We start from the raw sequence: 16,728 nt of genomic DNA, 5'->3' as shown, positions 1-16,728 counted from the left end.
CTTTGTTGTGCATAATATAGAGTTAGTTATAGCTGTACAATGGCAATCAAGTTGTGAACAAGACCTTTTATGTCTGCTGCTGACACTTCTGGTGTATTGACTGGCTTAGAAAGGTACTGGTAGCAGGAGGCTATTCTCTCTGCTGAGACCTAGAGAAACACCAAGGGTTGCATATTGTTGGCACCAGTGGGAGGATATAGGGTACTGTGTCTGGAACAATGTGTTTTCATAGGCACAGTTTTGTTGCTAAATGCGTTTGTTCCAGGGACTGATCCCCAGCCCCCAGGCCTTAGAGCTGCCTGATGGCTTGTGTCTGCCCTGCTCAGACCTTGTCGCTTCAGAGCATGCTGGCCGTATCTCCACAGCACAGCAACTGGCCACGTGTTTCCTCTTTACATTGTATGCATGGCTTAATTAACTTTTAATTTCACAGTGAGGGCAGTGTTGTAGCCTAGAAGAGCTGTGTTTTAAGATAATGATGCTGAGGGCATATGTTGCATTATCTGGTACATGTGGTGGAGTTTGAGTGCACAAAGCCACCTGGGATAATGTTGGAGTAACTGTACAGAACAGAGACCCAAACCTGATTTGGACTCATCCATGTTGTTGTTTGGGTGTGATCCCTGAAATTGTCTCCAAAACTACACCTTAGTTTATTTTTATCTCAAATGAAATAAGCTGGGTCGATGCAAAAGAGCCTGGGAGCAAAGCAACACTTACAAAGCCTCTGGGGAACCAGGACCTTGCTGTGGGCTTAGGCTAAGTATCCATTTAACAGTATTGATACACCCAGCAAGACCTTGTTGGCATGGAGTGGAAGTCTCGGTGCCCTGGAGATGTATGAGGTTAGGAAAGGGGACATGACAACCAGGCTTGCTTTGGTGTTTTAGCCAGTACCACAGCTGCTGTGATAGCTTGCCTGTGTATTTTCCATGGAAAAGGGAGATTTCTGCCAATAAAGGCATTTAGACGAGGTTCTTAGGGACATGGTTTACTGTTACTAAAGTGTAGGAAGATGCAGAAGTTGATGACGCTTGAAGGCATTTGAAGTCATGGTGGCTAAGAACATAAGGAAGTCATTCACATTGGCAATTTAAGAAATCAATTTTCACCCTTACTTTTCTGTCTCAGATAGGTAGGCACTGAACCATGTAGGATTCCTTGAATTAAACCCAACATCTATAATTGTTTTTGAAAAGCCACGGGGAGTCAGTAAAGACCACATAGTACTGGTTACATATGTTACATACCTCTGTCCCTGGGAAAGTAATGGAACAGCTTCTCCTTGGTGCCATCTCAAGGCATATCAAGGATAAGAGGGTTATTAGGGGCAGTCAGCATGCTTTTACCAAGGGTAAGTCATGCTTGACCAACCTCATAGCCTTTTATGAGAATGTAACGAGATGGATGGATGATGGCAGAGCTGTGGATGTGGTCTACCTTGACTTCAGTAAAGCCTTTGACACAGTCTCCCACAGCATCCTCACAGCTAAGCTGAGGAGGTGTGGTCTAGACAATAGAGTAGTGAGGTGGGTTGCAAACTGGCTTAAGGAGAGAAGCCAGCGAGTGGTAGTCAATGGTGCAGAGTCTAGTTGGAGGTCAGTATCTAGTGGAGTGCCTCAGGGGTCATTACTGGGGCTAGTATTATTCAATATATTCATTAACGATTTAGATGAGGGAATAGAGTGTACTATCAGCAGGTTTGCTGATGACACTAAGCTAGGAGGAGTGGCTGACACGTCAGAAGGCTGTGCTGCCATCCAGCGAGACCTGGACAGGCTGGAGAGTTGGAAGGGGAATAACCTGATGAAATTTAACAAGGGAAAGTGTAGAGTCCTGCATCTGGGCAGGAACAACCCCAGGTTCCAGTATAGGTTGGGAAATTACATATTAGAGAGCAGTGTAGGGGAAAGGGACCTGGGGGTCCTGGTGGACAACAAGATGACTGTGAGCCAGCTCTGTGCCCTTGTGGCCAGGAAGGCCAATGGCATCCTGGGGTGTATTACAAGGGGGGTGGTTAGTAGATCGAGAGAGGTCCTCCTTCCCCTCTACTCTGCCCTGGTGAGACCACACCTGAAATATTGTGTCCAGTTCTGGGCCCCTCAGTTCAAGAAGGACAGGGAACTGCTGGAGAGGGTCCAGCGTAGGGCAACAAAGATGATGAAGGGAGTGGAGCACCTCCCTTATGAGGAAAGGCTGAGGGAGCTGGGTCTCTTTAGTTTGGAGAAGAGGAGACTGAGGGGTGACCTTATTAATGTTTATAAATATATAAAGGGTGAGTGCCACGAGGATGGAGCCAGGCTCTTGTCGATGGCAAACAATGATAGGACAAGGGGTAATGGGATCAAGCTGGAACACAAGAGGTTCCACTTAAATTTGAAAAGAAACTTCTTCTCAGTGAGGGTGCCAGAGCACTGGAACAGGCTGCCCAGGGGGGTTGTAGAGTCTCCTTCTCTGGAGACATCCAAAACCAGCCTGGACATGTTCCTGTGCGACCTCATCTAGGTGTTCCTGCTCCAGCAGGGGGATTGGACTAGGTGATCTTCTGAGGTCCCTTCCAATCCCAAACATACTGTGATACTGTGATATTGTGTTCCTGGTAAGATATTTTCAAAACTACAAAGTAGTTGAAGTCAATACTAGAAGAAACTTAATGACTGATGATTGTTTATTGTCCTACTTTATATCAATAAAATAAATGAAAAAAAAATGGCATGGTTGGAAGTGCAGTCTTCTATTATTCACAAACTGGTCTTCAACTGCAACCTTGAAAGTAAATAGGGGATGCAAATGTTTTGTATAATTTCACCCTGTTCCATATTCAAGGCAAACCTGCCAGATTGATGAATAAATGTTATTAAAGCATATCTGTAATTTCTGTTAACAATTAATGTAACCAGTGGACTTATACCAAGATCTCATTAGTACCTCCTGAATTCCACTATCTTGATGATAGTTGTCACTTATTTATCATTACTGAAGTAGTGCCACTGTGAGTCTCTATGGACTTAAGTTCTCTAGTGCATAGAAATGAATTTGCTAAAATACAGTACATCTTGTACTCTGATGGTTTGGGTAAATTTGTTCAATATGTTTTTCTCATAAAAATGAAAGTAGATTATAGTTCAGTGTTTAATTTTGTACCAGAATAATGTTTTATATAGAAGCTGAAGTGTTAGAAATCTAATAACTTTTAATTGCATTTGGTAGAGTGAATTAGAAAGATTATTGAATTCTTTATCAGTCCCCAGCCTTGATACAATTTTTCCATTATGAACTTGGAATCATTAATATAATTTGAGGGAACTGACATTTTAATTTAAATAATAAAATTTGCATACTTAGCTGCATTTTAAAATGCAGAACACTTTCCTATTCATTTTTTTTTGTATCTGTTCATCAATTTATTTAGTCTAATCTTATGGAGTATCGATGGTAACGGAAGTTTAGTAGTCAGACTTTAAATAATAGATATGGAAAACTTTAAACTTCTACAGTACATTCTGCCCCATGGGATTTTGCTTTATTGATAAAGCATGATGAAGCATCTGAGAAAAGATGACAAAAGATGAAAGTAAAGCCCCTTTGAGGATTGTTCCTGACTCCTATTTTGTCTTTAACTTCTGGGGAGTCATGGCTAGAGCTGGGAACTGTAATGAGATTCCACAAAAGTAACAAAGGGTTTTTCGAGTGAAATAAGCAAGATTTTGTTGAAATATCAACTAGATATTATTTTTAATAGAGTATGCTCTAAGTGACCGGCTCAGAAAGAATAGACAAAATCAATTTATGTCCTACTTCCTTCTGCTTCTGTGGGGCAGGTCCTTCCTCTTTGGTTTGGTTTCAGCCAGTTCAGTGAGTTACTGAGCTGCTGTGAACTCTGTGCAGTTCCTTCCAGTATCCATGCAGAGGGACCCATCACCTCTGTGGCCTTGCTTTTGTCTGTCCCTCTCAGTGGCCTCTGCCTGCAATGCAGACACCTTGCTCCTTGCAGACCTCCTCGCACTTGCTCTCTTCCACCTCTGGACATCTCTTTCCCAGGGCCAGGCTCTGTATTTTCTGAGGTAGGGGAAAGTCCTCTGCTCCTTTTAGAGGGTTGCCACAGACTCTCCTCCTTCCATCTTCAAGAAACAAGGTGCAAACCCAAGAGCAAACAACAGAGATATTGCTGGTTTCAGAGCAGAGATACTCTCTTTACATTGGCTGCAGACTGCTGGAAGCTGGAAAGTTATGCTAGTAGAATTACAATTGTATGCTTGCCCTATTTGTATATTCATTCGCGCACCATTGCCACTACTGCCCTTGTTGGACACAGGGCCCATGCCTAGGTGAATCTTTAGTATTACCATATATGTCTGTTCTTATCTTCCTTTGATGAATTAGTTATTTGTGAAAGGGAGAGATTTTTGGATTCGCTGAATTCTTCCATAAATTAGGACTGCTATTTGCTCCAGCCCCAGCAGAATACTGGGAGTTTCAAATCATAAACCTTGAGTGAGCTATTTTGGGTTGTTTTTTTTTTTTTTTCTTCTGCAGAATAGTTAAGTCCTCACACTATTACCTGATTCCATTCTGGTTGTTTTGGTGCTTCAATGTCTATGGTGCTTCAGACATGAGCTAATCATCTCCAACGGCCCTTAAAATAATTTATGGAGGACGTCTATAATCAGTAAGAGGTGATCAACACCCATGATTCATCTGACCTACTTTAAAGGTCAAATGAATGAAATGATTCACCTTATCCTATGTCACTTCACTCTTGATATGCCAGGAGACATCTTCTCAAGCTATACAAAATTTTGGTTTTAGACGATTAATAAGAAAAAACATGATTTGCTAATTAGTTATATGTTGATGATATTAACTAAAGCAAAAAGCCAAGCTTATGAACTTTTAAAAAAGTTAGAGTTTTATTGTTTTAACTAACTAACATGATCACTATCACCTTTCTGGGCATTAAGACAAGTTCTGTATAAATCACCACTCTACATCACTTCTGTGAAGCAAACATCCTAGGTTATCTTGTTTGATGACACCTCATTTACATAGTTAAATCGATCTTCTCTTGGAAAACTCTCTCTTCTATATTCACTACAGTTTAACTTCTGACTGCAGTCTTGGTCTGCAGATTTTGCTGCAGATACTTTTGAGGATCTGAAACTCTCTTTTTGCAATTTATCTTAACCATTTGTATCTGGTATCATTGAAACATTTTAAAACTGTGACTGAAATAGTGGAAAAGTAGGGACATAATTGTTTTAACTTTTAATTTGAACTGACTTCTGTTTGTTTGGTAGACCATGATGTGCAGGACTCTTTTTTATCTTATTGTTGGTGAATTAAAGGAGAAAAGTTTTCAGTTGCTGTAGATACAAAAGGCTCCTGTTTTAGAGTCACTCCTTTGTACACCAGGTGTCACATTTTCTGACTAATTTCCATAATTTACTGAAAAAATGTTGAAATTCACCAGATAAATTAAATAATTGGAAAGGGCTCCAGCAGAAGAACAAAGAACCCAAATTACCTGTACAGAGAATTTTATGCAAATTATAGCAAAAATTTTGTCTTTAACCTGCAGAGAAGTGTGATACCTCAAATTCAGGAGACTGGACTGGATCTGAAGTTTCTCCCTCTTGATTTTGTTGCTGCATTTGTTGAAGTGGATGTGCATGATTTTCAACTTACACTGTAATTTACCTAGGTGAACCAATAATTGTAATAGAGTTGGGACTGAATAACACTTGTCTAGTAGCTTGCTTAGTGATTAAGAAAGGGCTGCACTGCCCTGGAGAGCTTCACAAACATTTAAATTTGCTTTTGAATCACAGAATGTCAGAAGTTCCATGTGGTTCCTTACTTGGCTTAGAAACACTGTAGCTAGTCCTCTACTACTGCAGCCTGCTAAGATTTTAACAACTAACTTACCAACTTTCTTTTCTGCAGTGTTTTCCACAACGAGTTCACTGCAGCAGTGATCATTCCTTGCAACTTTGAGACTGATCCACAGGATCACAGATTAACAGGGTAGTTGGGGTTGGAAGGGACCTCTGGAGATCCTCTAGTCCAACCCACCTGCTAAAGCAGGTTCACCAGAGCAGATTGCACAGGAATGTGTCAGGCGGGTTATGAATGTCTCCAGAGAAGGAGACTCCACAACATCTCTGGGCAGCCTGTTCCAGTGCTCTGGCATCCTCAAAGTAAAGAAGTTTCTCCTCATGATTAGAGGGAACCTCCTGTGTTTCAATCTGTGTCAAAGCCTGCATGGGAGACAGCAGTTCTGTAACCAATGATGGAAACCTTAAACTTAGAGATCTCTGGCTAAATTATTTAATGCAATAAGCTAAAAAAGAACTAATATTGCTCCAGTGAAATAAATGTAGTCTGTGTGGGTTTGTTCTGAATGTGCAGCCTAGGAAGCTGACTAAGAAGAACTCTAATAAGCTTTTTCCCCGGCTTTCATCTGGGCCCTGGGATAGAGTGTGTATGTGCATTTTAACTTGTGCTAATAAGTTTCTTTAGAATAGTGAAAATATTTTTAAGCTTTAACCACTCCCCCACAGCTCGGTGAGAAAGATCCTGCCTGACAGTGTGCAGCAGAACTTAGGACCAAAAGATCTATAAATGGTCATGGAGAAGGAGCACAGGGCTGAGAAAGGTGTGGACGGACTCCATTAGTCTGAAAGGGGTGTTAAAGTCAAAGTATCCATAAGGTTCTTCTTTTGACACTTTAAATTGTTATTCTTGAACTTTTTTGCCATCTGCTATCAGTGATAAATAGACTAAACTATGTTAAACTTACTATCCTGTATAGTGGTGGAGTTGTATAAATCTGACACTGTTTACAAGCAATAAAATAATATGTGCAGAAATAAACAAACTTGGCTCTCAAAATGTAAGTCTTTGTAGTCAGAGAGGGAGGAAAAGACAAATTGTTCGTATTTTGGAAATGTTTAGGTTCAGGTGAATTTGTGCAATAGTTAAAAAGTAACGTTCATTTTAGTCAATGTCACTGAGGAGTTATTTTATAAAACGTTTAAAAAAACAGGTCAGCTTATTAAGCTGGTGTATAATAGTTCAGTGCTTAGGAGAAAAAAGAAATCCTGGTGAGACAGTCAGCTATTGAACTGTAAAAACTGGTGAATGACAGAGATTTAAGGAAGCATGGGCTTAATGTCAAAAGCCCCGCAATTAAATTTAGCACATCTTATATTTCACATCTTATATAACTGCCATCAGTGTAAAAAGTGCACATTTGCTCTTTAATTTGACACTGAATCTAACATTTATCTCCAGATTATCTAGGGTCTATGATACAAATCAGTTTTAGCTGAGGAAAGCTTGTAGGTATTGACTGCTCAAATGATACTGAATTACCACCTTCTTCTTTTTTCTTTTTCTTTTTTTTTTTTTTGTTGTTTCTTGTGCTTTTTGTTACCCATAAAAATGGGTTTTGACCATCTTCTAAGTTTTGCTTCATCATCCATAACTAACTACTTTGGAGTTGCTGATAAACCTGAGGCCTTTGGTATCAACCTATGCATCCCTTTTTAGCTGCAAGTACTCATCCTACGCACTCTTATCTGTGCAAACTTCTTTATTCTCTTACTGTTTTCCATTAACACTCCACCTACACAAAGCTGTGACACTGTTTTCTGTGACTAAAGTGCTTGCTTTAGCTCCTGGCCTGATAATGGTAAGCAGATCAGCAAATTGTAGCATCTGACAAGGGTGTCCAGCCTAATGTAATAAAATATAATAAGGTTAGAGCCATAATTTAGGCTCTCCTCTTTGAAAGTCCTCAACCCTTTCTGGAGACCCTTCCAGGTCCTTGCAGTTGTGCTTGCAGTGGCTAATCTGCTGCCCCTTTACCCAGGTGGAATCAGCAACAACTGTCAGTGGAGTTTGACACATTTGTCCTTATTTATTACTCTTTGCCTCCCTGCTCTTGCTTCATTCACTTACTATTTTATCTGTTCTGGCATGCAGTGGTGTTGGTTTAAGTTGTCTAGCACTTTTACCTTGAGGTCAAGAAGAGCACTGCGTGTGGCTGACCTGCTGGCCACTGAGTATGTGCCATGGAAATTTGGCTGCACTACGAAGATATAAACTGTTGTTTTAAAATTAGAATGGATATAACTGTATTTAAGACACTTAGTACATCTTTGATTCATAGTTATGTTGAAAAAATTCCTGGTACAGCGTATGTGAAAATGATTTAAAAATAAATTTGATAATTATTTTGTAATAATGAGAATGTTGGAAGGGAACAAGAACCAGTAACAATTGTATCTGCTAGTGCATTTTTTGCACTTTATTTCTTACTTCTAGATAAGCTGACCTTTCCTCTTTCTTGATGTTTGCATCTTCTGAAATTATTTTTGGTTCACAAGAGTTAATGAAGCCATGGCAATGAAGCATGTTGTTTTGCAGTGACCTTTACTGGGATAACTCTAAGTTTTTTAGACTTAAGGATTGATGCAATGTACATAGCTTTATATCTGTCAACACATCTTCCCTGTAGTTAGAGTACCTAGCTATAGCAATATCTAACCAGTGTTTCTCTCTCACATTGTTCTATTGTGAATGCCATCCTATCTCATCTATGAAATCGTGTTTGCAGAATTAACACAGCTTGGTGTTGACATAGCAATACAAAGGTGAATGTGATTTCCGCATTCTGACCTCACGGTATTAGAGCTGTGCCACAAAGTCCAGCCCATCCTTTCCTAAAGCACATGTGCTGATCTGTGATTACAGAGTAGATATTCCTCTGCCTCCTTGTTTTATGCTACACTTCTGGTTTTTAACTTCCCAATTACCTTCAGTCACTATAGTCTTCTGTTTCTTTTGCCTTACATGGGTTTATGGTTTCCACCAACTTTTTCATGTTCTTTCAATCCTCCTATGTTGTATCAAGAATTTCCTGTTGTGGTGCAAGCTGTCCTGGAGTGTCACCATCACTGTTCTGCCCCCAGGAAGTAGCCTTAAACGGTGGTGCTACAAATAGCACAGAACAAATTATTTTTTTGAAACTAAACCTATGAAAATAGACTGCTCAAAGACCAGCAAGTTGCTTTGTAAGAGGGCAGCTTTATAAAAAATCAGTGTTAAAGCTAAAGCAGTGTTTATCAATTGACAGCAAGTACTACTTATAAATATTTAGCATGATTTCAGAATGTATATTTTCAGGCATGCCTGATAAAATAAAACAAAAAAATACAGAAACTGAAATAGAAGACATTTTCATCCACATTCAGAACTACTGATAAAGTGCATTCCACGAGTAGAGCAAGCACTATTGGAAATATGTCTTTTTCACCCAAATTTTTCTATATACATATATAAGTATACAGTTCAGTGTATGCTTTACATAACATTGCAACTACACCATAGAGTATGAAGGACTGGCATAGATCCTTAGGCTAAATTTTGGGGATGTGTGGAGTTATCAGACTTCTGATTAAGCTGTTTGAACACAGTGATGGATTTTACTTCCTCGTATGTTCAATAACATGTTGTGTGAACAATTATTCAAAGGTAAGGGCCAAACATGTTTTAGCTGGTAAGCTTGTTATAGACATTGTGGACTAGAAGTGTTTCTACAGTTCACAAAAACAGAATTGTTAAGATCACAGAAAAAGAATATTATATTTTACTCAGTGACAGATGTCTAAAAAATCAGTGTGTCCATCCCATTGTTAGCAGACAGGAGTATTATATTTCAATCTGGCAGGTGGTGGTCTAGTTGATTTTTAGAAAACTCACTTCTCAACCGCTCTAAATGTGTGATCCTGAATACTGTGTAGCCTGAACCTCCCTCACTGCTATTAGATCTCTTCACTCTCTCTTGTCCCACCCACTACTGCTGCCTGAGCAGGTTACTCTCTGCCCTCTGGAGCTATCTGGTACTAACCCAAAGACTTGCCAGGACCCATTTAATCTGCTTATCTTTGAGCTAAGTATCCTGGATTCTTATTTTTTTTTCCTCAAAACTCAACTTTGCAGACTGTTGATTGTACTTGCTACTCTGCATTGTGTTTCCTAATGAGTATGCATCTTTCTTAAAGTATATCTTCTCAGGGTTTACTGGGGATGAAGAGAGCAGAGCTTGCTTCACGGGATTTGCCATTTATCGTCCTTATTCTGTATTTCAGTGGGCCACTAGATTTAGTTGTGATCCACTGTATTTCTTGAGTATTTTCTGCAGGACTGTTAGGCACCTAGTTGCTTCCCATCTTGGATTTGTGCAATGTTAACTCTTCTTGCCCAAATGCAGTACCCTGCACCTGTCTCTCTTGCATAATGTTTTGACTATCAAGCACTGACATGGTGAATATTATCCTGGCTTTGGTGTTCAGTGCGAGTATCTCAAGTGTCGTTTCAGTTTCCACAAAAGTGAATTTACAGTGTGTTTTCAGTATTCATAATGACATAATTTGAAATTCTGTGCACATAAGTCAACATACAGTGTCTACTGTTGACATTGTTAGGAGGAAGCTTATTATGATTTTTAGCTGGTAGTAGGTCAGACAAAATTACATTTACTAAGGAATATAAATTTTTCGTATTGAGCATTTGAAAGGTCTGCAGATTTTACAGTAGTTTTTTCTTTCACTTCTTTCTCTTTCACCTCCCTTCCTCCCACATGTTCTAGAGTTATGTTTGACTCTATCAGATTGTTTTCTATTTTCAAGTTCTGCTTGATTATTTCAAAATAAGTTTGGTTTTTTATTATTATTTTTTTTTCAGTAGAATTGCAATTGTGTTCTCATCATGAGCCATTTATTGTTCCAAAGGCAGTTTTCCGTACGGGGTAAACTGTAGGAGAAAAGCAAAGCACTCAAGCTATTTCTGCTGTACATTTTTTTCTGATGCCAGGCAGAAGACATGGGAATCTTTTGTGTGAAGAATGCATTATGAATTTGCAAGATGCATTTGATAATAAAATTTCCTTTTATTTTTCCTAAAATAAATAGAAACCATCACTATCTTCAACAGGTACCATATAAGTGCAGAAATGGAATTTAGATTCAGTTTCTCTCCGTGTTATATTTCCAGAACATCAATTGTTGTGAAACAGAGGCAGTAAAAGGCAGTAAAGGAAGTGGTCTGTGGAACTAGAAATGGGCTTTGCTTTCACTACAGTAATGAGAAGTTATTTTTTGAAATTATTTCTATTTCTCTTCCTCCTGGCTATCTTTTGTGGCCCAGTAAGCTAGAAAATAAATGGAGAAGCCAGTCTCTAATGTATCCTTGTACTTTCAATTCTACAAAAAGGAAGGAATAGCTTCAAATCGAATCCAGGGCAAAAGCAAAGCTCCCCAAATATACACAACCCTGATATAATATGTTCATTTTCATGAACGTACTTAGGAAGGCCTTGGAAAAGCCTTAGAAATGCTGCCCACTTGAAAAGGCAGGCGGCCCTGAGTTCCTTAACTTTGTGGTTAACTTTGGCAAGTAGTTCAGCAGAGAGCTGTCAGTCAAGCAGTTATGGCAGAGATTAACTGCTGTGGCCTTCAGGCTTCAGAAGAAAACTTCACTCTCATTCAGCTGCAGGCAGCTTGAGGTGAAACTGTGCTACTACAAGGCACCGTGAATGGAGATGTTGCATAAAATGCCCCAAATTCCTTGAGATACTTCCTCGCTCTCCTCTTGAATCCCTCTCAGAGAAGGGTAGCTGCATCTCCGCATTGCAGGCGTAGCAAGGAAAGCCGATATACGCTGAACAGACTGTGTGTGTAGACTGAGATAAGCTCTGCGCAGCCAAAACTGGCAGCTGATGTGTTTGAACCGTGCTTGCTAGAGCGCTGCAGGGGGACATGTCCCTTGCCTGTCCATATTCTCAGGGAACAATATTGCAGGGCAGGGCACTGTTCTCTCATGCAGAGCCATGTACATGGAGCTAACAAGTGCTAATAACACTCATGGTGCAAGAAAATGCCTGGCTCTATCCACCGTTTGTGCCGTTCAATTATGTTTCATCAGCTTTAGCTAATAATTGTTATCTCTGTATAGCATGTTCAAGGTGATTTGTTTTTGTTGGAGGTGGGCGGTAGAAATAATGGCAAGATATTACGCAGATTGTTCCAGAACGATTGAGAAAATTGCTGTTCTTTAATTCTTCACTTTGTTGTACTTGCATATAAAGTGTATGTAACAAAATGTAGTGTTGTCAGTCACATTTGTAAAAAATAGCAGTAAAATTCTGCTCCTAAGTTCCTAATATGTACATATCTTCTTCTCCTGGCAGTATTGCTCTCATAGGAATTGCTATCATCTTTGTTTATTTAAGGTAGAGCTGAACCCACTGTTCTTTGCTGGAATTCAGAGAACAGCCAAGACTTGACAGTCACAAGAAAATTAGCCAGTGCATTTCCTAGGGGTAGACATGAACTGACAGTTCTCTTCTCCCTTTTGCAACTTTGGAAGCTCCTGGAGTAGTCCTGTTCCTAGGGTTTGTAACTGTTTTAGCCAAATCTGATTTGACTTTGGCATGAATGAGATTATCAAGAATCTTCAGAACATTTTCCTCGAAGATCCTCTGTATGACATTTACCATTTGAACATTCAAGCTACACACATATCCAGAGACTGGTGTGCAAAAAAACTGCGTAGATTTTCAGCTTATTCCAGAATACAGGATTCATCCTAAGCAGTAAGGAATATTATAACTCTTCATTCAGTCCTGGAATCTCTTTCCAATGAGTGGTAAAAATGCCATTCTTCACAGGAAAATTTGGCAGCTCTTTGGAGAGAAGCAAAGCGGTGGTACCTGAAGCTACAAAAGTGGCTGAGGGATATGTTTGGGAACAGAGGAGGGCAGCTGCTCTAGCCCCTTGCAAAATTTGGAAAGCTGAGGTGGTTGTGATCCAGCACTTCTTTCATTTTCCAAAAGATGAGCCTTTGTGAAGAGAAACTCCATAACAGTACAAAGGGCATGCATGTTTTACCCCAGGGCACCACACCCGGCTTTCCTCATACAGTCAAACTGAACCTTTTCTAGCACTTGGCATCTCTCTCCCTGCTTCAGTGACACGGGGTGGATTTCATCCTGCCTGTGACACGTTTCGTACCCCCTGTGGCAAAGAATAGCCAAAGGAGAGTTTGATTTCAGAGCCTGGCTTCCCTGAAAGGAAGGGAGAGCAGCTTTACCTCCCTGCTCGACTTTAGGAAGGGATTTGTGAGAGAGACCAGATACTCCCACCCTGCTGTCTTCTGTGGTTGTTTTTGCTCTTCTCCTCGCTTGCAGTATGATGCTCATGCATGAGCTATCTTTAACCACATGCTTGGATTAGATCACTGTGACCAAAGCAGGGAACAGACTTGCTCAGCTTGCAACATGTCAGCATTTCTGTCTTTGGAGGTGAACAGAGCTGGATGTGAGACATGTTTTTTTGGATCCAGTGAGGCACTCGAATCAGTTTATACTCAAAATCTGTATTGGGAGCAATGTAGGAACTGAAGCTCAAAAATCTGAAATACAAAATTCCTTCAGTTTTCAGCTCGCTGCTTAACTTTGGCTAAGTTTCCACCTATATAGTGGTATTTCTGCTAAAAAACCATATCCTTGTCCTTCATACCTGTTTCCTTACAAGGATTTCCCAGCATCTCACTGTAGATTAGGTTTGGACCACGCTAAAGAAAAAAATCCTGTGAGGGCCACTTTACAAGGAACAGGCAAGACCAGTGCAATCAGTTGTGTCAAAGCTTTTCAAGAAGAAGGATCATGGGGAGAGGGCTGGTGAAGGGAGAAGCTATTCATACTAATGGAAAACATGGTTTCAGCTAAGCAAAGGAGACAGAAGTCAGGTTAGGGGCATCAAGATCAGAACTGAACTGAGAAGAAGATGGCACTCGGAGATGCTTGAGAGGAAAGAAATAGATCATTGACTGAAGAGTTGGTGTCACTGAGGGCTGTTTGTTTTTTGGAGCCAAACAATGCAAGAAGTGTGATATCACTGCTGCTCAAACACTGCAGAAGAAAATAAAACCATCTCAATGCATGAATGCTGGAGCTGTGTCAAGGTAGCTGGTTTAGCTCTCCTTACCAAGCAAGTGAGCCGGAGTAACTCCTGAGCTGCTGGTTTTGGTGTTTGGGCAGGTCTGGTTGCCTGCACTGAATTGCAATACTTTCAGCAGATGTTGCTTACTGATCATAGTTCACCTGAAATTCTCATTTAAAGAGTGCAGTATGACACTGAAAGCCCCTAAAATGTACTTGGGAGAGCAAGATGCATGCTTTGATTAGGTAAAGCTTATGTGACACTGTATAGGATTTTTCAGAGAAAATAGTTAATGTTTACAGCTTCATGAACAGTGAGAACCTTTGTTGTCTTTATTTATCTTATATTTAAACAGGATTTAAAAGGAATATAGCTTAATTTTAAACTTGGATGGTTTTGGATCACTTTCTTCTTTTACCTTTATGGAAAAACACTATGCATAAACTGTATGTTGAATGGCCTAAAATTACACAAATCAGTCTTCTGTCTTATATTCTTACAACTATGGTTGTTGAAGGCTTTTGTAGATGGCTCGCTTAATTCATCTATCTACTTTTTAGCAGAGGCCTATTCTACCTAACTCACATTTGGTATTTGATTATAAGTTTGTGACTTAAAGTTGTTTGCCAGTAGAGATTGTTATTCTTCCTCACTTTTTCTGCAGTTCTGTGAATCTATCGCCTGCTGACTGAATGTATAAAATAGGATGAGATGTATGAAATAACCACAACAAAGGGAGAAATAACTTGAAGATGTGGAAGGCTTTATTTCCATGAATTAAAGAAAACCTAAAAGCCTGTGTCAGTTTTTTATATGTAAAAAAAAATTGTCTGCTATTAAGGGAAAAAATAGAGAAGAAAGGCAGAAAGGGGAGGATCATTCTGAGGAAAAAGCCACCCCAAATCCTTTTTTTTCATGTCTGAAATGCCATCATTTCGTTTAAGATAAAAGTGCCAGAGGAATTAAACAGCTCGAGAAAGCATTTAAACTGTGCAGAGAGAAAGTGAGTCTTTCTTGGATGGAAGATTTGCTGATTACATTCTCTGGCTGATTGTGCATTTGGTTTGCATTTTCTTTCAATCAGTTACCTAAATATGTCCCTTAAAACACTTCAGGATGTATAGAGGGATCCTGTCTGAAGAGAGCCTGTTTTGCTATTCAAAGTCAATCCCTCTTCTATTTTAAAGAGATTTTCCTTTCCTCTGTTTATCTGTTCATGCATGTAGCCAGTAAGTCTTCAGGCAGGGCTGCAACCAGACTTTTGGGGGCTGCAGAATCGCTCAGTCGGCCTCCTAAACACCTAAAGGTTTCTCTGTCATTCAAACACAGTGATTATTTGGGGGTAACCCAAATATGCCTTATTTACCTTCCCCCCCGCCTTTCTAATTGATTTTAATTTGCAAACAGAGACCATTCATCCTGGGGTATCTGTGAACTTTCCCTGTTACAACAACAGAGCAAAAGTGTGGCAAGAATCTTTGAAAAACATGATGCTGTAGCTTTTATGTTGATAGTATATAACAAGTCTGTGAAGTACTATAAAGTGTTTTTCTCTCTTTTTCTCATGTAGGCTGGATTGCCATGTTGGGAGCCATTTGGCTGCTAGTGCTAGCAGACATCCATGATTTTGAGATGATATTGAACAGAGTTGAGTGGGCAACCCTCCTTTTCTTTGCAGCATTGTTTGTTCTCATGGAGGTAAGATTCTGTGATTTCTGAAGCCTGAAGATTTACAACTGACATAAAATGTGAATTATATTCCTGGGCAGATGCCTCCTGCAGATTCAGTCCCAGTGGAATATTGAAGATTGAGTGTAGTTGTAGTAGTACAGAGAGAAATTGCAGAGCGGTGGAAGATGGCTGGACCTCTTTGAGATTTAATTTTTCACTGTAGGCTTGGTCTCTCTCTTTCTGCTTCATTTGCTGAATATATCCGACACAATCATTTCCCATAAGTGGAATTTTAGTTTCTAGTTTTGTCAGCGGTCTTTGTGTGCAGATAGTTTATAAGTATTTATGTCTTTGCTTTGCAATTACTTAGATAAGTCATAGAAAAAATAGAAGAATAGGAATAAACCAAAGTTGAAAAATGCTCCTAATGCTGTCTGCTACATGCTGGCTACCAAATGGCCTAAGAGATTTCATGGGAATATGCTGTGAAAGGATAATATAACTGAATTTCAGTTTGCAATTGTAATTTTAAAAGATATTCAGTACTTGGAATGCCTGGATATCTTGCTGTGTAGTTTCTTTTCATTTGTTTGCTTGCCTATCAGAAACTGTCCATTCATGTTTGTATCCTGTTTTATTTACTGTTTGAGACCTTTGTATAGCCTGAGAGGATTTATTTTTACCCCAAATACTTGGATAATTCTTTGTATGAATACCCACATTTAGTCGTCAATCAGGCTTCTGTGCATTCCATAAGATGCTTCATGTTTTTCAGTTGTTCTTTATTGGGTTTAAGTGATGTAATTATGTTGTAGAAACATTACTGATGAAACTCAAGTGGCCACTTGCACTGCCATGGCTAGTGAATTGTCTGAGTGAGCAGCCTGGGCAAAGCCTGTATAACAAACTTGCTTGCACAGCCTCCTTCCCTCACCCTCATCCCCAGTTATTGCAAAGAGCCCAAGAATTTGTAAATTGGGATCTATTATAGGAAAACAATGAAAACCACCAACAATAAAAACATCAGCAGTAAAAGGGACGAAATTTGAAC

General features: G+C 39.6%; 1 protein-coding gene across 1 annotated transcript in view; it reads left to right on the top strand.

Moving 5' to 3' along the window:
* Positions 1-16,728, top strand: part of OCA2 (OCA2 melanosomal transmembrane protein) — a gene marked incomplete at both ends in the record, with an annotated part of 177,946 nt that overhangs the window by 94,600 nt on the left and 66,618 nt on the right. The window contains one exon of the mRNA XM_080345885.1: positions 15,577-15,704. Within this exon, the coding sequence (XP_080202011.1) occupies positions 15,577-15,704 (128 nt within the window). The remainder of the gene's footprint in view (positions 1-15,576; positions 15,705-16,728) is intronic.

Source organism: Nesoenas mayeri, assembly GCF_963082525.1.
Source record: "Nesoenas mayeri genome assembly, chromosome: 1".
Lineage (NCBI taxonomy): Eukaryota > Metazoa > Chordata > Aves > Columbiformes > Columbidae > Nesoenas > Nesoenas mayeri.
This window is presented reverse-complemented; position numbering and strand designations above follow the sequence as displayed.